This window comes from Vespula pensylvanica, chromosome 13 (genome assembly GCF_014466175.1).
Source record: "Vespula pensylvanica isolate Volc-1 chromosome 13, ASM1446617v1, whole genome shotgun sequence".
Classification (NCBI taxonomy): domain Eukaryota; kingdom Metazoa; phylum Arthropoda; class Insecta; order Hymenoptera; family Vespidae; genus Vespula; species Vespula pensylvanica.
This window is the reverse complement of record NC_057697.1, coordinates 661,957-682,097: the sequence shown is the minus strand read 5'-3', so window position 1 is coordinate 682,097 and position 20,141 is coordinate 661,957. Positions and strand designations below refer to the sequence as shown.

At 41.3% G+C, this 20,141-nt stretch overlaps 7 protein-coding genes across 8 annotated transcripts in view; 4 read left to right on the top strand and 3 right to left on the bottom strand.

Annotated features, from left to right (window-relative positions):
* Positions 1 to 12: 12 nt before the first annotated feature.
* On the top strand, positions 13 to 4,084 carry LOC122633864 (carbonic anhydrase-related protein-like). 2 transcript variants are annotated; one of them, XM_043822293.1, is made up of 8 exons: positions 13 to 143; positions 264 to 398; positions 482 to 626; positions 695 to 800; positions 875 to 977; positions 1,050 to 1,201; positions 1,259 to 1,379; positions 4,001 to 4,084. In XM_043822293.1, exons 1-7 carry the CDS (start codon positions 107 to 109, stop codon positions 1,364 to 1,366), a joined length of 786 nt encoding a protein of 261 aa, XP_043678228.1. In that variant the 5' UTR covers positions 13 to 106; the 3' UTR covers positions 1,367 to 1,379; positions 4,001 to 4,084. The 2 variants fall into 2 exon arrangements, with proteins under 2 accessions (XP_043678228.1, XP_043678227.1); XM_043822292.1 differs by lacking the exon at positions 4,001 to 4,084 and adding an exon at positions 1,478 to 1,800.
* Positions 875 to 3,355, bottom strand: LOC122633857 (MYCBP-associated protein-like). Its single transcript, XM_043822279.1, has one exon. The coding sequence runs from the start codon at positions 3,353 to 3,355 to the stop codon at positions 1,466 to 1,468; it is 1,890 nt and encodes a 629-aa protein (XP_043678214.1). The 3' UTR covers positions 875 to 1,465.
* A 34-nt stretch (positions 4,085 to 4,118) lies between the features above and the next one.
* On the top strand, positions 4,119 to 4,976 carry LOC122633867 (carbonic anhydrase 3-like). Its single transcript, XM_043822297.1, has 3 exons — positions 4,119 to 4,321; positions 4,393 to 4,617; positions 4,734 to 4,976. Exons 1-3 carry the CDS (start codon positions 4,223 to 4,225, stop codon positions 4,923 to 4,925), a joined length of 516 nt encoding a protein of 171 aa, XP_043678232.1. The 5' UTR covers positions 4,119 to 4,222; the 3' UTR covers positions 4,926 to 4,976.
* LOC122633869 lies at positions 4,888 to 7,201 on the bottom strand. The gene is made up of 7 exons (XM_043822304.1): positions 7,172 to 7,201; positions 6,573 to 6,805; positions 6,289 to 6,492; positions 6,033 to 6,214; positions 5,675 to 5,964; positions 5,332 to 5,594; positions 4,888 to 5,168 (listed from the first exon to the last, which is right to left on the bottom strand). The coding sequence occupies exons 2-7, from the start codon at positions 6,800 to 6,802 to the stop codon at positions 4,994 to 4,996; spliced, it is 1,344 nt and encodes a 447-aa protein (XP_043678239.1). The 5' UTR covers positions 6,803 to 6,805; positions 7,172 to 7,201; the 3' UTR covers positions 4,888 to 4,993.
* A 1,731-nt stretch (positions 7,202 to 8,932) lies between these two features.
* LOC122633860 (homeobox protein MSH-C-like) lies at positions 8,933 to 13,938 on the top strand. The gene is made up of 4 exons (XM_043822286.1): positions 8,933 to 10,422; positions 10,512 to 10,670; positions 12,699 to 12,802; positions 12,919 to 13,938. Exons 1-4 carry the CDS (start codon positions 9,960 to 9,962, stop codon positions 13,225 to 13,227), a joined length of 1,035 nt encoding a protein of 344 aa, XP_043678221.1. The 5' UTR covers positions 8,933 to 9,959; the 3' UTR covers positions 13,228 to 13,938.
* A 146-nt stretch (positions 13,939 to 14,084) lies between these two features.
* LOC122633938 lies at positions 14,085 to 14,802 on the bottom strand. The gene has a single exon (XM_043822434.1). It carries the CDS (start codon positions 14,800 to 14,802, stop codon positions 14,155 to 14,157), a length of 648 nt encoding a protein of 215 aa, XP_043678369.1. The 3' UTR covers positions 14,085 to 14,154.
* Positions 14,803 to 16,062: 1,260 nt separating this feature from the next.
* LOC122633897 (disintegrin and metalloproteinase domain-containing protein 10) overlaps positions 16,063 to 20,141 on the top strand; it is a 63,832-nt gene continuing 59,753 nt past the window's right edge. The window contains exon 1 of the mRNA XM_043822352.1: positions 16,063 to 17,552. Coding sequence (XP_043678287.1) covers positions 17,474 to 17,552 — 79 coding nt within the window. The 5' untranslated portion in view covers positions 16,063 to 17,473. The remainder of the gene's footprint in view (positions 17,553 to 20,141) is intronic.

Sequence of the window (20,141 nt, the reverse complement as noted above, 5' to 3'; positions counted from 1 at the left end):
GTCGTTAATTAATCAAATGACGTAATTCGTCATTAAAAATTTCAATACCAGTGCATCATTAAAGACAAATTTTTCGGTTAGTTTAAAATTCTACGTAATTTACAGTATGGCACTTCTACCAGAATATTACAAGGGTTTGATCGGTGGGTAAAGAATAAATGAAATAAATTATCAGATCGTAAAATAAAAGGTTATATCTATTGATATTAATATTACATATATGTCAGATCGTTAATTCGATCGAATAAAATTTTATTATACAGGTTTGGGGAAATATGGACAATCTCCGATCGACTTGGACGACAAAATAGTCCGTCCTAAACGATATCCGCCTCTTATGTTAAATGGTCATTGGATGAACGAGGGAGAAGCCATTTTGGGAAACGATGGAAACGTCGGTAAAAAGAAGATGCAAATGGATGTTAATAAAATAAGCATGCTTATTTAAATATCGATCGGCAAAAGTTCTGCTTCGTTACAGCGACTGTCATTCTTGGTGGCAATAGAATACAATCCACAGTTTCAGGCGGCCCGCTATTTAACGACGTCTATGAATATTTTATTTGCAACTTTCGTTGGGGCGAGGAGAACTGTAATGGCTCGGAACACACTATAAACGGCACTTGGTCAGAGTTTGCTCATGAATAATTTTAATAATTCTTACAACGCTTTTTTTTATATATCAAACTTGTAGGTTTTCTATGGAAGCTCAGATGGTACATTGGAATCGAAAGTACCTTTCGTTCGATGAGTGTTTAAAATACAAGGATGGCATTTGTATACTATCCTTTTTATTTTTAGTATGTTACGTGTTGCGTATTATTCGAAACACTCGTTTGAAAGGTGTCTCTAACGTCGAAATAATTTTGTTTAGGTCCCATCGGGAGAGTACGTCGAGAATAACCCACAATTCGAAAAGATTACTGAAAATTTAAAATACGTCGTAGACGCAGGATCCGAGAAAAATATTCCACCGAGTATGTTTCATTAAAAGCAAATTAAATTTTCTATTCGTCGGTCGTAGAATTCATTCAACGTATTCAATTAAGATTCATTATGCTGGATGCGATGGGCTGCTCGCTGCGAACGTTATTACAGTTACCAAGGATCTTACAACGAAGGTTCATGCGGTATTCTCGGATATCCCGAATGCGTTACTTGGATTATTTTTCCATTGATGATTAGGATAAGTCCATCTCAAGTAAGCATCCTTTATTTCAAGAGTAACAAAATTACATGCAAATTCAAACAATCGTAGGTCGATGCTTTTCGAATGCTGAAGGATGAGAAAGGTAATCCTATAAAAAATAACTGCAAGAAAATTCAATTGTTGCGCGGAAGAAGAATATTCTTGGGCATTTCTTAATCTCTCAAACAAGGTACTTAATCGAACGAATTATAAAAAGTATTCGAATTTCGCATAATTTTTACTTCGATTATTTCACACTTATATAACACGCACTTTCTATCTCGATAGACAGAACGAAGTGTCTATCCCATCCAATCGATTGTAAGAGTTAATTATCGCCGAAATACGTTCTATAATCTCACCTAATATCTCATAAATACGAACGAAAAATACCTCCTTGTAAAGTTGACTGCCGGTATACCTTTGCTCCAAGCTCACAGAGCTTCCTAATACCTGTGACTTCGTCGGCTCATTGTCTTGATTCTTATTCTTTTTACGATGCTTGTTAATACTTCCCGCAGATAATTGTGACATCAATGAGTCATTCGGATCGGTCGGTTTGTTCTCTTTAGTTGAAATACAATTGGTCAACACAAATTCGCTCTCGATCTCGAAACAATTCGCAAACGAACACAACGCATTATATACAGCCGTATATTTCTTATCATTTACGAAAGTAGAAATCAATGGAGGCTTCAAGCATTCCTTGCAGAGATTACTGAATCGTACAAGCATTTGCTGTCTCCGTTCTGGTTTTTTTATAAGTAGAAGGATCTCCCGAAGATCGTTCAGAGATAAATTCCAAGGTACGGCCGATCGTTCGGTCACCTCGCGATAAAGTTCGCGTAATTTCAATATAATATCCATATGATAAAAATGATAAGGATTTTTAGCTCTGAAGACCTCGTTTTCAAGAAACAGACTACTGTATGCGGGTTCGGATGGTTTTCTATAATCGATATTAGCTATTATCTTCTCGATGATCTCTCGAATTATTGAGTCTTTGATACAACGATTTAAGTACAAGTCGATCTTGGATATGGCAAAACAACTCGATATCTTATCGTCTCTTTCTTCGGCACAACCCCAGAATCGACAGATCAATGGAGAATTGCTTATTTCTGGGTCTGTAAAGAGTCTCCAGGATTCGACGAATACGTTGGACGATCGTGGCAAATACCAGATCTTCAGTTCCTCGATTTTTCCTGGTAAAACGATCCCATCGGTTTTGTTGAAGTAGAAAGGGCTGTCGTGTTTTTGGAAAAATTGAAAATTCGGTTGAAAAGACCAGTCTCTCCAGCGATAATGAATCACGATATTACCTTTGTTCTCAAAAGTGATCTTCTGCTCGGATCTCTCATCGACCCTACCACGAAAGTTGAAGTTCCATTCTATGGGTTTCTCGTTGGACCGATCGTTTGAATTTTGAACGATCTCTCGATCCTGTATCTTCAGAATTATTGCCAAATCTAAATCTTTACAGGGTTTGTCCTCTTCCGATGACGTAATCGTTATAATGGGTGTTTTTGGCGGTTTCTTTGGCCTCACGAAAGTCTTACCACAAATTAAAAGTTTCTTCGTTTCTGGTTTCTTAGGCATCAAAAGCTTTATCTCTTCGTGCAGTTCTTGTTCGCGTTGTTTAAAGTACAAATTTCGTTCCCACGTAGTCTCCTTCAACGAGATACCATATAAACCTTTTTCTTTCTCGATCAGTTCTGGTACGTCGACGTACGTCATGTCCGGTGGAAGATTCAGATCCTTTTTGGTCGGTACCATTGTTATCTCGGGCAAACAAACATCACCATGTTTAGGCAAGGATTCCGGAACTCTCCAAAATTCTGGACCACCGCGATATTTATCGGGTATCAGAGGAACCGGTATCGAGGCGTGTTCCATCAAGTTTTTCAACTCGATCAGGGAACGTACTTTCTCGCAAGAGTTAATAGTCTGATCGATTTCGGGACGACCCGTTATAGATTTTATACGACGACCGATCTTTTCTCTCTCGACCAACCATTTTTTCCAATTCTTTAAACGTCGATCTTCTATATTCTTTGGGATGTCTTTTGTCAAATCATAATCAAACGTTGTTACCATTGTAACAAGGGTCTTTGGAGTGTAACTATCAGGTTTCTTCTTTTTCCCTATTTTCCTCGCGTAATCCATTTTTATATTTTATTTTGTAAAGTTAATCTTTAAACGGACTCTCCTCCAAGTCTTCCTCATTAAAATCTTTCCCGTTTGGCACTTCTCCAACGATTCAAAGTCAGCGAGAAGAAAGGTTAATAGTTTCGGATTTAATTAAAAATTCATTTGCGTGGTACTTCACGTGTATCGTATACCTACGATCGATACACATAATCGAACTTATCGAGAGTGACATCGAACGTGATATAATTAAATAAATAAATAATTATTTATTTCATCACGAACGCAATGGAAGGTACAAATCTAATTAATAATGGATAAACTCTGATTAAGCAGCTTACTAAGCCGATAGCTTTACGTGTTTAGAGAACGCCGAAGACGTCAACGTAAAAAATGCAAAATTTATTCAAAGTCTCGCCTTTATAGAAGGAGAACTGCAATCTCCTATCGATTTGGATATCAGTAAAATGACACAGATTAATTTGGCGCCATTAAAATGGGTTCATTATGACGTTGCACCACGAAAAGTAAAGATCGCCAATACGGGAAAGACGGGTAACAAGTTCTACGTATTCCGAATCATCGTTAATAATTAATATGTTCGCAATGAAAAATAACAAAGATCTCGATAACGCGAATGCAACGCTAGCTCAATTTTCGCAGCTCTCATCGGTGCAAAATGGGTACTGGAAGAGCCGTATATTAATGGTGGTCCTCTTGACGGAAATTACGCTTTTTCACAAATGCATTTTCATTGGGGCGAAACGGAGATATACGGTAGCGAGCATCGCGCCGATGGTGCAAAGTGTGCGAATTTTCTTCGTATCTCCTTCCTTCTTATTTTTCACGTGATCTCATTGAAATATCTTATCTTCAAGTACGCCGATGGAACTCCACGTAGTACACTTTAAAACGCAATACTTAACTCTAGAGCATGCTCTTCGACAAGTCGACGGCATTATAATAATCGTTTATTTTTTAAAGGTAATATTTAATTCAAGTGTCGAGTAATCGAAACACGAGCTCCGTTGTTATTTTAATTATATTTCACGCAGTTGCAGACGTCTCCTAATATATTTTTAAAGGAGATAATAAGCGCTTTGCCTTCCATTAAAATCGCTAATTCCAGCATTCGTTTAGTACCGATTGTTCTAACGAATATTTTTAAAGCATTTACCGAAGATTATTTTATATATTGGGGTTCGACGATAACACCACAATGGACTCGGCGTATAATGTGGTTCATATGCAGAGAACCTATTGGAATATCCAAAGAACAGGTATAGAAATGAATCGTTTAAAAAGTAAATGCTTTCTTCCTAATTTAATCGACCCGCGATATGCGAGTGTGACATATATTTTCTTGGAAAATAGTAGAAAGGAAGGCATTTTGCAGATAGACAAATTTCGAAATTTATACGACGAGAATACAAAACCGATCCTTGGAAATAGTCGGCCACTTCAGAATAGAGACAACAGGCATGTTTTCCACGTTTGTCCAACGAGATCGTTACACTCTACGCTTTTACCGATATCAAGAGAACAGATTGCTCTATCCAGCCAAGCCAACCCTTTTCTACCGCGTTAAGTACAAAGAAATATAAACCGATTAAAGCTATTAAATATCGAACGATGTATTAACGAGGATTAAACGATTTATCTTCTGCGTCTACGACGTCTTTTGATTCTCTCTTTGCGAAGATCGCAATTGGGATAGAGCAGAGTGCAATTGGCTCCACCCAAGCCAAGAACCGAAGCCTTTACGGATTCCAGCATTGCCGACCAAGGTGCATTTTTGGAAACCCTTCCTGTAATCCAGCTCATCCCTAAGCTGAAAAGGAAGTTGTCTTTATTATCGAGCGAAGGAGCAGATGTGAACTTCCTTAGCGAACGTCGGTAACGTTAGGCAATATAGATTTCTATATCATTGACAGTAGGTACAACAGGTCCCATAAAATTTCACAACGATATTGTTATTCTTTACAGTAGCATACCTCCAAACAGGTATCCAAATTTTACGACCATCGTTAGTACTCTTTGAATATTGATTGTCCTCGCAGAGAATTCTTCGTAGACAATTGGCAGAATCCATATCAGCAACTAGAGCCGCTTCGACCGATCTCAAAACGCGATAAGACAATTCGTTCAATTCCTGATTAGTGGCATAAGTCATCGGGAAGCCACCGACGTGTCTTTTAAAACGTGTCCCATCCGTGTCTGGCAGGTTAGTAGCCGTAGTGACGTTCGTCATATTTTGCTACGCATAACGATCGAATTGCTCTATCATCATCGGCATACACTCCCATATGTCTTCTATAAATTAATTCAAATTAATACCGTGGCATTCATCAAGAGCTGGATGACGAATAGACCAAACGCCAAGAAGGCTAACGCGGTGAGAGCAATTTCAAAGAAATCTTTCAACGAAAGATCGTGTCCCTTTCCTTTGCTATGATAGACAGGCTTGTGATGTTCCTCCTCGTGCTCCTGTTGTTCATGATGATACGGGACGTGATAGTAATGTTCCTCGTGTATCGCAGGGAAAAATTCACCAGGATGACCGAACTGTTCACCGTGACCGTATCCGTAGTGATGATAATTATGCCCCGAAGCGGCAGGTACGTGATCTGTCACGACATTTCGTTAAATCATTTTTCATTGTTACATAGAAAATTTCAATCAGTCCAATCTTCACCTTCGTTCGAGTTTGGTGCCTCGTAAACACCTATTTTTCCGGAAGGTAACGGTGCTTGCATGGCAAAACCAGTGACCTCACCATCAAATTCTTCGATGTCATGATCGTATTTAACTCCTTGTTTCTTTTTCAACGCTTTGCGCGGTGAATAATGACGATATACGTCGTCCAAAGTAGTCCTCCTGTAGAATAGAGACTTATCGGCGTTTAATAAAAGTCAGACAAGTTTGGTACGTTCGGTGAAAAGATACGTCACCTTTGTAGCCAATTTTTATACTTGGAGCTACCTTCGTCCCACAACATCTTCTCGTGAATGGTCACGTTGTCGTTGCTCAAAGAGTCCGGCATAATAGGTTTGGAAGGTGCCGAGTTGGGTTTCCGTTTAACTCTGGGAAGACTCACCTCTTTGACAATCTCCTCTGCCATGTATCCATGGCAAAGATACTCGTTCATTCTTTTTCTATCGATAAGAGAGTTAATTTCAAACGGAGCAATTGATGTTATCATTTCCTCTGTGACTTTTGCAATCTCCGTTTTTACCTGTGATAATCCATTTCGTTCAAAGCCTTGTCGAAGGTGCCGTCTATGGTCTCCTTCTCTACTATCGAATTATTTTTCTTCTGATACGAATCGGCAAACAAAAAGGATCCCGGCAATAGATCGATCGATAATATGTCGTTTTGATCGATGCAAAATTCATTTCCATCGTCGAAACATTCCTCAGCGTGCGCACGAAGGAGTGATAACAGTGGATAAAGTAAAAGGAACATTGTCTAAAAATGATTCGAAAGGAGTAGAATATTTTAACGGCTGGAGTCGAGGAAAGCACCGAAGAAACTGGACGGTAGATGTGGTCTTTCTCCGACGGGATAATTATCTACCAGAAATAATTGCTTTAACCGTAACGACGCCCGTTACTAGGAGCGTCTCTCCGTATCGAAAGAACTCGCGTTTGAAGAAGAAGACGAAAAAGAAAATGATACGAATTTTATTTTTCGTACGTCTCTTAGACAACGCAAACAAAAAGGGTAGCCGTATTAAATTTAACGATTAATTCCCCATGGTTCCAACGATGCTACCAGCCGATTTACGCGTAATCCGACACCTATGATTAAATACCTTTATTAAAAACCACTTACGTAGGTCTTATGAATGTTTTAGGAGTAGAGAGTTTGTCGAGGTAAGCGGGACGGGATGGTAAGACGAGGTAATGGGGGCTTTGTTCCCCTGGGAACTCGCTCACCTGTCTAATATCTCGCGAGAGTGGCTATATCTGTGTACACCCTACCTATTCCGGCCAGTTATACATCGAGCTTACTGAAAATTAATCGCCCAGTTTGAAAGAATTCTTTACAAATCTTCTCGTCTTCCATCTTTTCTGCTCTGTTTTTCTTTTTTCTTCTTTTTCTCTTTCCCCTTTTTCTTTTTCTCTTTTCTTTTCTTTTTTCTTCTTCCTTTTTCCCCCTCCCCATTCTCTTCCCTTTCTACGTGCGAAACAAACACCCGCCGTATCGTTATCGATGTTGCTTCATTTCCCAATATTTCCTTCTTATTATTCCCTTATCATCGTCTTTATACTCAGAGCATTCGAAAGCGTGTAGTTACGGATCACACGGTTTTTGAATAGGGTGTGGTACCGTCGTATCCACTGTGCGTGCAAGACCATCGAGGGATGCTTTCTACACGCGTGATCTCAGCCTCCCTTTCTCAGGTGCTTGATTGATCGTTCCAATTACATGGCGCAGCGTGCATCAAATGCGAAAGTAAAACTTATATCGCCCACCCTCCGTATCCTGAAAAAGGTGATCTTACAGATCGCTCTACAATCGACAATGCCTTTCGCGAATTGCGAGTAAAATCATTCCGCGAAAAAGAATATTTTTGTCCGAATCGGACGTCAACGTTTGAACAGCGAACTAGCGAATAGAGTCTACGAGAGAACTACGCCTGGTGCGTTTTCCACCGATCGTGAACCTGCAAAGTAGCGTTAAGGGTCGTTAATGGCTTCGGAGAAGCGTAACGCGTTCTTTCGTGAAATCATACGAGTCCGTTCGCACCTAACGACGGAAGGTGCGAGGGGCGCATTTTGTTTCAGGTATTTTAGGCTCAATATTTGTCCTCGCCTACGTAGGTAGAAGTCTCGCGTGAATACTCTCGCAAGGAAACGTAAACGTCGTTTGAAAAGGACGTAGAGAGTAGAAACGCGCTAATGAACCACGCCATTATCATAATTTATTATCCGAATAATCCTGATGGGTTCTTGGAAATTTTTTAAACGATGCTTCACGTAATTATAACCCGAATACGCGTAAAGGATCGACGGTGCTTACGATATAAAGAGCATGCAATGGTCATTCCTCCCTTAAAAGACGTAGCGAGCTGCGAAAATTTCCTCGATGGATTCTACCGCGTGTAAGGACGAACAGTGAGAGTTCGCGCGGGTGATCCGAAGACTAATGGAAGTGCTGTTCGTAGAAATGGCGGCCATTGTGAGAGCGTAAAGAGGAACCAGCCTAGTTCAATGGGTCTCGATAAAGCATATCATCGATATTGAGTGTTGTCAGCTACGGGCCAAATAAAATCCTGATTTATTTCCACAGACGAGACCGTTCGCTCGTAGAAAATAATTCGCGTAGCCGATCTCGAAAGCGAACGAGCTAAAATACGTACATCGCATAGTGTTTGCACCTCGCTCGGATAAAAATAGTACTTTGACCAAATGCACGGTTGACGTAATAAAAGAAGCGGACGAGGAAAAAGAAAATAGATAGCTAAGGTAGTAACGGTTGCAAAGGCTCGTGAGAACCACTGCTCGTGGTTTACTAAACGCACGAAGGAGTGTTTTGCGGTGCTTTTTCGTGGTGTTCTTCTCCGAAGGCAGGAGCGTTTATCCATCCGTTCGACTTGGAGAGGGAGTATGAGGAAGAAGGAGAGTAGGAGAAGGAACCATCAGTTTGCTGACAGAAATCCTGGAGATAGGGTGCTCGAAGAGGGCGGACGTTTAGTTCGGAGCATGCGCCTGCTGGACCAATCGGAGCACCGTTCTTTAAACCGCGATGAGTTCTTTCTCGAGAAGCGAAGGCGTGTTACTGCGCGTACAGCGTACCCCGACCAAATATCCTTTTAGGCGAGAACTTTCAAACTTCCAATCGAAGCGTCGCTTCTTACTTCGATAACGTTGTAATTCGACAGGAGCAAGGATAAAACTCAGTCGAATGTATACTTATGCTTTATCAGATTCCCATCTTTATGCTCGCGATCGCGATACCTACTGCGTTTACCTACTGCAAAGTCGCATATCGAACGAACGATAAACGTTCGATAATAAAGAGTACTCTTCTCGAACGAATTATCTATCGTTCTCGTTCGAGAAAAATCGAGAACGTCCGTTCGACGATCGGATTTTAAAAAAGTCGACTGTACGATGGAACGATATTACGAATCTTTCGAGTATTCCCCTCCATTCCTGCGAAATAACAAGAAGAAATAGTGAATAGTCGGCCGGAGGCGAGGGAGGCGGGCTGAAAGGGGAGATCGGAGGCGCGAGACTTTTCTCCAACCTCCTAGGAGGATGACCTTCCCTCGGGAATGGATGGTGGGGATGTTGGGAGGTCCTTCTGGACCACGGACACGTGCCACCTGTCATACATTCGGAAGTACTCGCTTTCGGAAGACTGTAAAGAGAGATTAGTCGGAGATTAGATCTTGATCCGTTGACAAAAGACGTACTCACGTCGTACGATAAAAAGTGAGGGAGAATAAGTAGAGACTAGTAGAATTATACGGATTGATTCGAATCCGAGCGACCATGGTCCCATAGAAACAATTCGAATCCGATCGGTCGTGCAGTAATCGATCGTGAGCGAGCTTTTAGAAGGATCGTAAACGTCGGCACAATGCGATACGTTTGTTAGATATCTAGAACCGATGACTTTTGTCAAGATGGAGTATTGTCAGAGCCAGGAGAAGGCGTCGGACGGTGATATTTGCGATCTACGACGAGCGAGATCGCATCAGAATGCCAACGATGTTTGTTCTATCGAGGAGGAGGCGAGGTACGATCGCCGAGGAAGCGAGGACAGCGAACGACGTGCAAAATCACCGAGTAATCATCGAGAGACGATGGAATATGCATCCGATTCGAGCAGTGAAAGCTACAGAGAATATCGAAGGCAACGTATCGCGGAGAGAAGGAACGTGTCACCGGTCGCAACGTCGAGTGCATTCACGATCGACAATATTCTTGGAACGAGAAACGAGAAACGAGAAGAGGAAAGAGATTTTTCGAAGGTTTGTTACGTCGACAAGGAAGACGAACAGGACGAAAAGGACGAGAAGATCGTCGAGGGACAGTTTGTGAGGCCGACGGCTATTCCCGCCGCTCATCCGAGTACGTTTCTTTCATTTCTTTCTTTCAGTTCATTCGTCGTCCGTTCTTCCTCCTCCCTTCGGATCCTTCAAGTATTTGACATTTTTTAGACGTGAGTGGTATGTTGTACGCGCACACGGCTATTCCCTACGCCGATGGGACTCTTTCGGATCCTTCGAGTTACTCGACGACCTCGTTGGCCTCCGCATCCCTCTTGTACAGCAGCTGGTTCGCACAATCAAAACCTGGTCAGCTTTTTGGTCTTCAAGGTAAACCCTTCGAATCTCTCTCATTTATTAATTAAACTCGTCCGAATTCGTTTACGACCTCGCGTACGATTGTTGGATCTAGTATATTCGTGAATTATCAGCCGAGACCGTATCGAGACCATCTCCTTTCTTCACGACAAAGAACTCTAATTACCCGCACGTAATAACTTATCGCCGTAATTCTATTTTCGCGAACAATGGTGGGAAGCGAAGAGGGATAGAGCGAGAGAGAGCGAGAGAGAGAGAGAGAGAGGGAGGAAGAGAGAAAGAAAGAGAGGGGTTGTGAAAGATCGGAACGTTCTTTCACGTCTCAAACGAATATTGGATATTACGGGAGGCGCCTACGGTAAGAGCTTTTCGACACGCGAACGCCGCATCAACGAGCAACGTGTTACATCTCCCTCGTTTCCAACGCGTTAACGGTTAAATGCGAAACACCTATTTATGTATCTACCTAGAAACACGAAGAATCGTCACCACTTCAATTTCGAACGTACGACTATCGAAATACGAATTAGTTTTTTTTTCTTTTTTTTTTTTCTTTTTTTTTTTTTTTTTTGAAGCAATGATCCCCATTCGTTAAGCGTCTTCGACAACACTTTCGTTCTTTTAAAATCATCGAGTATCTCCCACTCTGACAAACATCCGCCATGCTGTTAGGTGGCCATTTATCAACGCTATTGCTCTAACCATCTTCCGCGTACGTGCTAAATGTCTCCGTCCACTCGTAAATCTTGCTCTCGCCGGTTCTCTTTCTTCGTCACTACGTACGGCTCTTTTCGGCCATTCTCACAGTCTTTCATCTTCCAAGAAATACCACAGCTGTGCCCCCCACCTCCTTTTCCACCGCACACAGTACGAAAGATACCCTGAACATTGGTCTTCCATCTTTTCAATCTACATGCATGTTTCGCGCCTACGAAAGCTCACGTACTTACGTACTTTACGTTAACGCGATGATCGACCGGGATTTCGCGGTGTAAATCATCCAATACAGAGTCCGCTAAAATCCTCCATAAATCAAGTTTAATGGCCATATATCATGGCATTCTCGAGAACATATTTCACCTGCATCGCGTGCGTAAGGAATCAGCTGCCAGGCAACACCTCGAAAATGGGTCTTTGCGAATTCGTTAGATCTACGTCTTCAATGCGAAGAATCAAAGAATATCTTTACATCGTCATTATATTACGAAGCAGGAAAAAAGGAGGGGATAAAACATCGACGATTTTCTTTTTTTTCTATTGCTTCATCCGTCCTCCACTCTTCACTCCGCTCCCAAAAGGTTCTCGTAAAAATGACTAAAAGGTCTTGTACAAACGAAGCGACATTTATTTGTTGACACGTCGCGTAAGGGCCAGTAGACTAATAAGAGATCAAACAAGATGAGAGAAAGAGAGAGAGAACGTTGATTCTACCAGGAGAAAGTTTCAGCAATTTTCAAGTTTTTCCAAATTTGTCTGAGAAGCTTACGATCAAATGGAGAGAATTAGTGTCGGTCGTTGGGATCGGAAATTCTTTTTGTCAGGTTCCAAGAAAAACGACAACGAGTTAATGATCGAATAGTTTCATTATTTCGATGCAACTAATTACGTTACAATGTCGCTCGCACCTTCCCGCGAACGGAAATCCTAGGTAGATCTTTGCACCAGGATGATAATCGTACTCAAACGCTCTTCGGCATAAACTGTTTGCTCATCTCTTTGCCACATTCTGGCCGATATTGACAGTAAGATGTCACGCGTTCTTCAAACAATCCCGCATGTTTTAAACACGTTTGGTAACTCTAGACGAACTAACGCGTATAGGGCGGAGTCGGTGAAAGTGGTAATTGAGTACAAGCTCGAGGGGCCTTTGCCAAGCAATTAAGAAACGCGATTACAATGTTAAATTTTTATTATCACCACGATAAATCTTGCCGAAGACCAAACTGTCATACTCCTATACACGTTCTTCCTTTTTATCTTTACAACTTCTCGTTCACACTTTCTTCGATCGTTTACTTAATATGCCACGTATTCTTTCAGCACCAAAACCGAATGGCAGGCGTTCGAGAAAACCAGGAATCGATAGAAAACCGCGACAAGCATATAGCGCTAAACAATTGGAAAGACTCGAAGCGGAGTTCAAGGTACGTTAGAAGGCATTCGTAAAGAGCTTTTGAAAAAACTATTGAAAAATTTTCCGAGCGAGGAAGCTTTAAAAAGAAAGAAAGAAAGAAAGAAACGTCTCCTTGATGATTCGCAGATCGACAAGTATCTCAGTGTGAGCAAACGAATGGAACTTTCGAAATCTCTGAATCTGACGGAGGTTCAAATCAAAACGTGGTTCCAAAATCGACGTACCAAGTGGAAGAAGCAATTGACATCCCGACTGAAGATAGCGCAGAGACAAGGACTCTTTCCGCCGACTTATTTTCCTCCAAACCAGTACCCTTTGTTACCCTACTATGCCGCACCCTTGATGTTCGGAAATCCTTCGTTAGATGAAGCTAGCAGCAACGTCACGACAACGATACAGCCGCGTCCTGTGCTACCATCACCCGATACAGTCTGAACACTCGTCGACTCGTTCGAAAATGTTTCGATATTTTCTTTCCTATTTTCCTCTTTTTCTTTTCGTTGTTCGTTTTTTCTTTTTTCTTTTACTTTCTTCTTTCTTTTTCAAATCGTTGCTCTTTAGAGTCACCGTCATCGCAAATTCTCTATCGTTGTGATCAAGATCTAATAGTTAAGATATTCAGTAATTAGATAACTCGAAGCACTCGAGACAGTGTTTCGACCTGTACATAAATCTTTATGGTAATAAACATATATATATGTATATATACGTTTATGATGGAAATTTATGGAAATTTTGTCTTATGGATTACTGTAATATAATATTTTATACACGTTTAAGAGTTCGTTTAAATCTACCGAAGACGTTGGATCGTCTCGAACATAGTTCGAAGGTAGTTCGATGTTTGCCGTTCTAAGCACAAAAGCTCAAAGGATTATTGCTTTCCTCGAGCGATTTCAGCAATGTCAAATACCTCATCCAGGATTCTATCGCAGCATTCGAACTAATTGAAACACAGAGGCATTGTTTATTTGATTAAAGTTTACTAACCGGCATCATATTTTTCAGGTGACCCAAGGAGCAAAGCACGATCGGATTAAAACTTCTGCAAAGGATTCAACGACAAGACAATCTAACACGGTCTGCGATATTAAAAATTGAGATAACTCCTAACGACAGAAATAGATGACGGATCGAAGACGTGAATTAACAAAGATTCATTTTCTTCGGGTTTCGAAGAACGACTTTGTGCGACGGAGGAGATCTTGCCAATGAAGAAATCAAATGGAAAGAAGAAAAGATAAATCTAGAGTATAATCTTTATTAAAAATATTCCTTTTCGAGTACGTCGAAGTTTGGTCAAAAAAAAAACAAACAAAAAAGAAAGAAAGAAAGAAAAATAGCGTCGAAATAGCAAAACAATTATACCGCTTTCTCTCTGCAACAAGGTTCGCGTACCTTTTTCTCTTCTGGTTTCTTAGTTTTCGATTGACTTTCGGTAACACAACCGACCGTACGTCGTTTGGGTTGAACCTTACGGTTTGAACACGTGCTTTTTTTAATCTTCGGAAAAAGTCTAAACTTTTTACGTTTTTTCTTCTTCGCTTTAGGTATATTCCCATAGGACGTACACGTGTCTCGTACTTTAACTCGAAACGTCGATTTAACAGTCCTCACGTGTACCGGCAATTTAATCGGACTGCAACTCGTTTCGATCGTTTCCATGTCATATGCATCCACGCTCTTATTGGAACATACCGGTTTAGGACCGATAGCTCCCGCGATCGCTAACGAATTTTCGGCACACAAGAAGCAGCAACTCTTGGTTATATCCCTTCTTGATCTCTCGCGATCACTCTGATATCTATATCTTTGATCGTCGGCGTATCGATCGGCATAAGAGACCGACTTTTCCAGACGATCAGAATCTTTCCGTTTAAGTGTTTTTTCTTTCTTTCTTTCCGCTTTCGATCTTTTTCTTTCTTCGCCGTATGTCGAATCCGATCGATCAAAGATTTGATATTCCCTGTCTCTCGAATCCCTGTCTCTCATTCTGGTTTGTCTCTCCATTCTGCTAACTGGCACAGCCGAGTCCTCATATCTCTCGTATCTCTCATCATCCTCCTCCTCATCATCCGCCTCCCTCTTCTTCTTCTTCTTCTTCGTTTTCTTCTTCTTACAGAATCCGCAGTAACGTTCTCTTTTTGACTTTTTAGGTTTCGATTCCTTTAGCTTTTTTTTGTCCTTTTTATCATCCTTCTTCTTTCCCCGTCCGCATAATTTCCCACACCATAATACAAGCTTGTTGGGTTTTTTCCCTTTCTTTTTCGAATATCTCTCCTCTTCCGTGTTTACGCTTCCATCCTTTTGTTTGGGGTTTCTCGGATTTTTGGATCCCTCCAAATTGAAGGATTCTGTTTGAAAATAGCGTCTATGAGATTGAACTGATCTTTGGATTCGTCGAACCTGTGTTTACCTGTTTTATTCATATCAGAGATCCATTTTGTGGGATAGATACATTTTAATTTTAACGATGAGCCGGTAAGATGCTTTGATTGATTTTAATACTTGTTTTTATTTAAACTTTTTCATCGTATCACGATAATAAACGTCATTGTGATTGTTTTCTTTTGTCGTTAATACCTTCAGAAATGGAACAGTTTAAAATTATTTCCTATTACTAACCACATAATATATAGGAATTCGAAGATCAAGTGAGTATTTTTGTCAAACGTTTTAATTTTATAGGTCATATTCAAAATATCGTCAGTTCCGAAGTATCCGCTAATTTCAGTTAGGTAACCCGATATGGAAGAAGTAATATAATAATTTCCACCAATAAGATTATTGATTTTGGTAATTTGGTAAGACTCGAGTAATTTGAGTGGATTCGAGTAATCGGAGTTTCCAAATCGGCCAATTGTTTTAGGTTATCCAATAACTTACACGTTTAGAGCAATCAAAAATAAGGCGTACCATGTTTACAAGAAAATTTAATAAACGTACGAAAGATATCCATTCTCGTAAACGTGTATACACGCATATACATACATACATACATACATACATACAAGCATATATATATATATATACACATATATATTACAAAAGAAATTGTACACACAAGAATGAAGAACTATAACGTCGCTCGAATTTCTCCAATACATAAATCAAACGCAAACTTTCACGCGCGTTGCGGGGAGGTTAGTTCCGATCATAGTCATCAGAGGCGCTGATGAAGCGCTACGGTGGCTCCGCCTGGTCACGGGAGTTAGTAACAAAGGCAAGATGGCCGCGACCTAGTGGGAGCCAGTTGTAGCCGAACGCGTCGTGCAGGAGGGTGAGAGGAAAGGATAAAATAATGTCGGCAGGGAAGTCGAGGTTGGAGCAGTGGTAGGACTGTCAGCAGTGCGTCGACAGTGGCGACTGGCTCGAGAAGAGAAAGAGAGAAAGAGAGAAGGAGAGAGAGAAAGAAAGAGAGAGACGAGCGTGCGTGTAGCGAATTTTGCTGGTGCGATGCGTTTGCCAAATTCCGAGTCGTCGTCTCGAACGGGTGCGTGAGCAAGGGTCTTGCGCGCGCGAGAAAGAGAGAGAGAGAAAGAGAGAGAGAGAGAGAGGTCATAGTGTTGTGTTGAGAGGAGAGGAGAAGCGAGCTGTGCGTCGCGAGGCTACTCAAGAAAGAAAGAAAGAAAGAAAGAGAAAAATAATCTCGGAAGGGCGGAACGTCGTCGAGCTGTCGTCCAGCACGCGCGTTCTTTGTGCGTCGTATCGTCGTGGTCGTGGTCGTGGTCGTGATCGTGTCGTTGTTGTCCTCTCTCTTCTTCTCTCGCATCGCGTCTATCGCGAGGAAGCTGTAACACGATGGCGTAGTTTTCATCCGCTAAGAGAGGACCGTGACTTTGAGGAAATAGAAAAAAAGAAATAAGGGAAAGAAAGAACGAAGGGACGAGTAAAGGAGGGAGAGCAACGGGAAGATAGGTATATTCTAGCGAAGTTTATCGAGCAAGGACGACGGTGACCGACAAGGAGAGAGACAGAGAGAGAGAGAGAGAGAGAGAAAGTCAGAAAGAGAGAGAGAGAGAGAGAGAGAGAGAGATATCTACACAGTATACGTGTACGTAAGTAATAAAAAGAAAACAGAGAAAGAGGGAGGGACGGTGTCGAGGAATCGAATAAGAGAGAGACGAGTTAAAAAAAGGCGCGTTTTCGTAGTGTCGTCGCGTGTCTCTTCGGGTGTGTTTTGTGTCTCTCCGTTGTGTGTATATACTAGTGTGCTTTACAATGGTGTGCGTGTGTTATCGTTAGCTCGCATCTCGGCGCGTCATGTCGATCCTCCTCATACTCGTAAACGTACGTCCTCCTCACTTCGGTCATCGACTTCCCGTTAAACAAACGTACATAGGCGAGCTCTCGTCGAATTAATAATCGTCCTCTTCCTAACCTCGCTCCGTCGTCGTCGTCGTCGTCATCGTCATCGTCATCGTCATCGTCAACGTCAACGTCAACGTTTACGACCGTGTCTCTCTCTCTTACTCTTTTCGTCGTCATCGTCACGATCGTATTTACGAGAACACATTCTCAAGAAGGAAGAAAAATCAATCAGCTGTATTTTCCACCTCTTCTCCTCCTCTCCCCCTCCCACCCGCCCGCCCGTCCGTTCGTCCGCCTACTTGGAACGATCTTCCTCGTTAAACAACTCGGTAGATAAAATAAAGAAAGTGAGAGATAGTAGAAAGGAATTATGGTTACGATGATCAGTGATACGTGCGGATACGTCCTCTTCCTGCTGCTGCTGTTGCTGGTTCCATACATCGAAAGCGGTAAGTCCGTGTTGCATTTTGCATATATATATATATATATATATATATATATATATACACAAACATATGTACGCATACCACACCGTGTATAGATACACATATGCATAAATACGTATGTACCGTGCGTAACTCTTATACGTACGTGTTGGTGCGTTTGACCCTCGAGACGTCGACCGTTCTGTATAATGCGTGCGTTTGTGTGCGAGCTTCGACACGTACCAGAGGAAACGAGACAGAGAGACCTGCGTGATGCGTTCGTATATGTATGTATGTAGCAGCTGATAGTGTAGAACTCTTTCTCTCTCTCTCTCTCTCTCTCTCTCTCTCTCTCTCTCTCTGATTCATCCTCTTTCTCTCGCTCCTCTTTTTTATATACATGCACCATGAATCATCCTTCACGAAGAGAGCTAACTCATCGCGTGTGTTCTTCTTCCTCGACCAACTCACACGCGCAAATACAACGTTACATACGCAAGATTCGTTGCTCGCGTTAAAAGATGCATCCGTGGGAAATCTCTTTTGATCTCTTTTACTCTTTTTATTTTTTCTTTTTTTTTTTTTCTCCATCTTCCTCCTCCTCTTCTTTCCTTCGGATTCGAAGAATTTCCGATTTGCTAAACCTACCTAGGATACTTAATATCCGTGTTTTTTTTTCTATTTTATTTATTATTATTATTATTTTTTTTTTCATTTTATTTTACATCGTAAATTCCTTTTTTATAGGCGTACGATACAGCGGACGCATTAACGGCGTTAAGCCATTTCGATTGACATCGTTCTTATCGGATATTTAATACTTCGCGTAAAAACACTTTTAACGAGGTGCGTTTTATTATTGAAAATATGATAGCGTCGAATAAGCGACAAGCCATAACGAAGAATGCCATTTATACCGAAGAGTTAACCAAATGTCAGCGAGAGCCTTCCTGGAACTTTGAATCGTAGGATTAGCATCGGCGGAAGTCCCAATCAGTGGCCCTTGACGTGACTGGGTGATAGGTACACACGGTCGAAGCTACGTCATCGTGAGTTTAAACGTGTGCATGCATGTGCGAGCGAGGGAACACTAGGAGGTCGCTCGACGACTAGAAAGGAAAGAGGGGAACCCTCGAGATCCTAGCTTCATCCAAGGCAAACAATCCGCTTGGACGTGATTGTCTCTATTCGCGTCGATTCTCGACTCGTCTCGATCCTTTCGATCTCTTTATTTCGAAAAATTCGATCTCTTCGTTTCGAGAAATCCTGATGGAACAGATTTTTTGTTTTTTTTTTTTAATTTTCCCATTCTTTTCTACGCCATCAGAGACTCCTTAGACCTAAGAAACAATTTTCCGAGCGTAAAAATCGGACGAAATAACTTTGCGTTGTCGGAAATATGAGTTTTCTATTTTTTTCTTTCTTCCCTCTTCAAATTGCACCTTCGGAGAAACGTTTCCTTCCTGTTAACGTTAGGAGCTTCTATAATTCGAATTTGCTAGCATTATTGGCTCTCATACATTGTCTTAGCTATCCTTTTCTTTCTCCACAGGAAGGCAGACGACGAGATTTCAGTGTGCTTTTAGCGAAAAGAGCCGACGGAAGCTCTTTGGTTAATGAAAATCTCGTAGGAAGAGCGAAAGGAACAACGCTGCTTGTCGTGTTCACCTCTCTCTCTCTCTCTCTCTCTCTTTTCTTCTTCGAAGACAAAGAGGAAAATCGTCGATTCCTAGAGGAAGTCGCATCGGGACGACGAGAACCGTCTCGGAATATAAAGATGGAATTAAGAAAAGAGATAGCGATAGCGACGTTTTACTTCTTCGCAGTTCGCATTTCTCTTTCTCTATTTCTATCTTCGTCTTCTTTCGCATAGAAGACAAAACGATAAGTTTAAATTGAAGTACGTAGTCTGGTATTAGCGTGCCCTAAAATTAGGATCCACCGAGTGCAGTCCATCGTCTATCATTACCGATGGAACCCTTGCGTGCCACCGTCTGGCGCTAACAGAGAAGAATTACTTCGAATTTCGTCTCTCGGCTCTTTCAACTTTTACTCTTCTACGTAACGAGCAACGGCAGACTCTCGTACGATTTTCTTTTAATTTGTTTATTTATTAAATCATTTGCGTCTCGTCTTTAGCTGTCGATGATATACATATACGTACGAGTTCAATGACAACGAGAAGGTCGGAATCAACGTGTATACGTCGATAATTATGTAAATATATATTTATCTCTTACAGCGACGGAAAACATTTTCTCACGCTCGTGAGAAAGTATTTGGATCTCTCTCTCTTGTTTTACTTTTTTTTTTCTTTTTTTTTTTTCTTTTTATCGTCTACGTTTTCCTTTTATTTTCTTTATTTTTTTTCTTCGCACGCTCCTTCTTCTACGAAAGAAAAACCGTCCGAGACATACGCCGCGTTCGTGTCGAGACTCGGCTCGAAGAAATTTATAGTCCGTTTTTATTCGGACGAATGGAAATAAGCTACAGCGTTTCTTCCCTCTCTCTCTCTCTCTCTCTCTCTCTCTCTCTCTCTCTCTCTCTCTCTCTCTCTCTCTTTCTCTCTCATCCTTCCTTCTTTTGCCCACTTTGCAAAACTTTGTCGCGATA

Bases quoted from the DNA above. Each gene is read 5' to 3' on its own strand.
- LOC122633864 (XM_043822293.1), top strand. From the start codon at position 107: ATGGCACTTCTACCAGAATATTACAAGGGTTTGATCG. The intron at 627-694 runs GTCAGAGTTTGC...TCAAACTTGTAG, and splicing joins CACACTATAAACGGCACTTG to GTTTTCTATGGAAGCTCAGA. The intron at 801-874 runs GTATGTTACGTG...AATTTTGTTTAG, and splicing joins TACTATCCTTTTTATTTTTA to GTCCCATCGGGAGAGTACGT.
- LOC122633857 (XM_043822279.1), bottom strand. From the start codon at position 3,355: ATGGATTACGCGAGGAAAATAGGGAAAAAGAAGAAACCTGATAGTTAC.
- LOC122633867 (XM_043822297.1), top strand. From the start codon at position 4,223: ATGGAACTCCACGTAGTACACTTTAAAACGCAATACTTAACTCTAGAG. The intron at 4,322-4,392 runs GTAATATTTAAT...TATTTCACGCAG, and splicing joins TAATCGTTTATTTTTTAAAG to TTGCAGACGTCTCCTAATAT. The intron at 4,618-4,733 runs GTATAGAAATGA...GGCATTTTGCAG, and splicing joins TTGGAATATCCAAAGAACAG to ATAGACAAATTTCGAAATTT.
- LOC122633869 (XM_043822304.1), bottom strand. From the start codon at position 6,802: ATGTTCCTTTTACTTTATCCACTGTTATCACTCCTTCGTGCGCACGCT. The intron at 6,493-6,572 runs GTAAAAACGGAG...TCTTATCGATAG, and splicing joins AACGAAATGGATTATCACAG to AAAAAGAATGAACGAGTATC. The intron at 5,169-5,331 runs GTATGCTACTGT...CTTCCTTTTCAG, and splicing joins ATTTGGATACCTGTTTGGAG to CTTAGGGATGAGCTGGATTA.
- LOC122633860 (XM_043822286.1), top strand. From the start codon at position 9,960: ATGACTTTTGTCAAGATGGAGTATTGTCAGAGCCAGGAGAAGGCGTCG. The intron at 10,423-10,511 runs GTACGTTTCTTT...GACATTTTTTAG, and splicing joins TATTCCCGCCGCTCATCCGA to ACGTGAGTGGTATGTTGTAC. The intron at 12,803-12,918 runs GTACGTTAGAAG...GATGATTCGCAG, and splicing joins GACTCGAAGCGGAGTTCAAG to ATCGACAAGTATCTCAGTGT.
- LOC122633938 (XM_043822434.1), bottom strand. From the start codon at position 14,802: ATGGAGAGACAAACCAGAATGAGAGACAGGGATTCGAGAGACAGGGAA.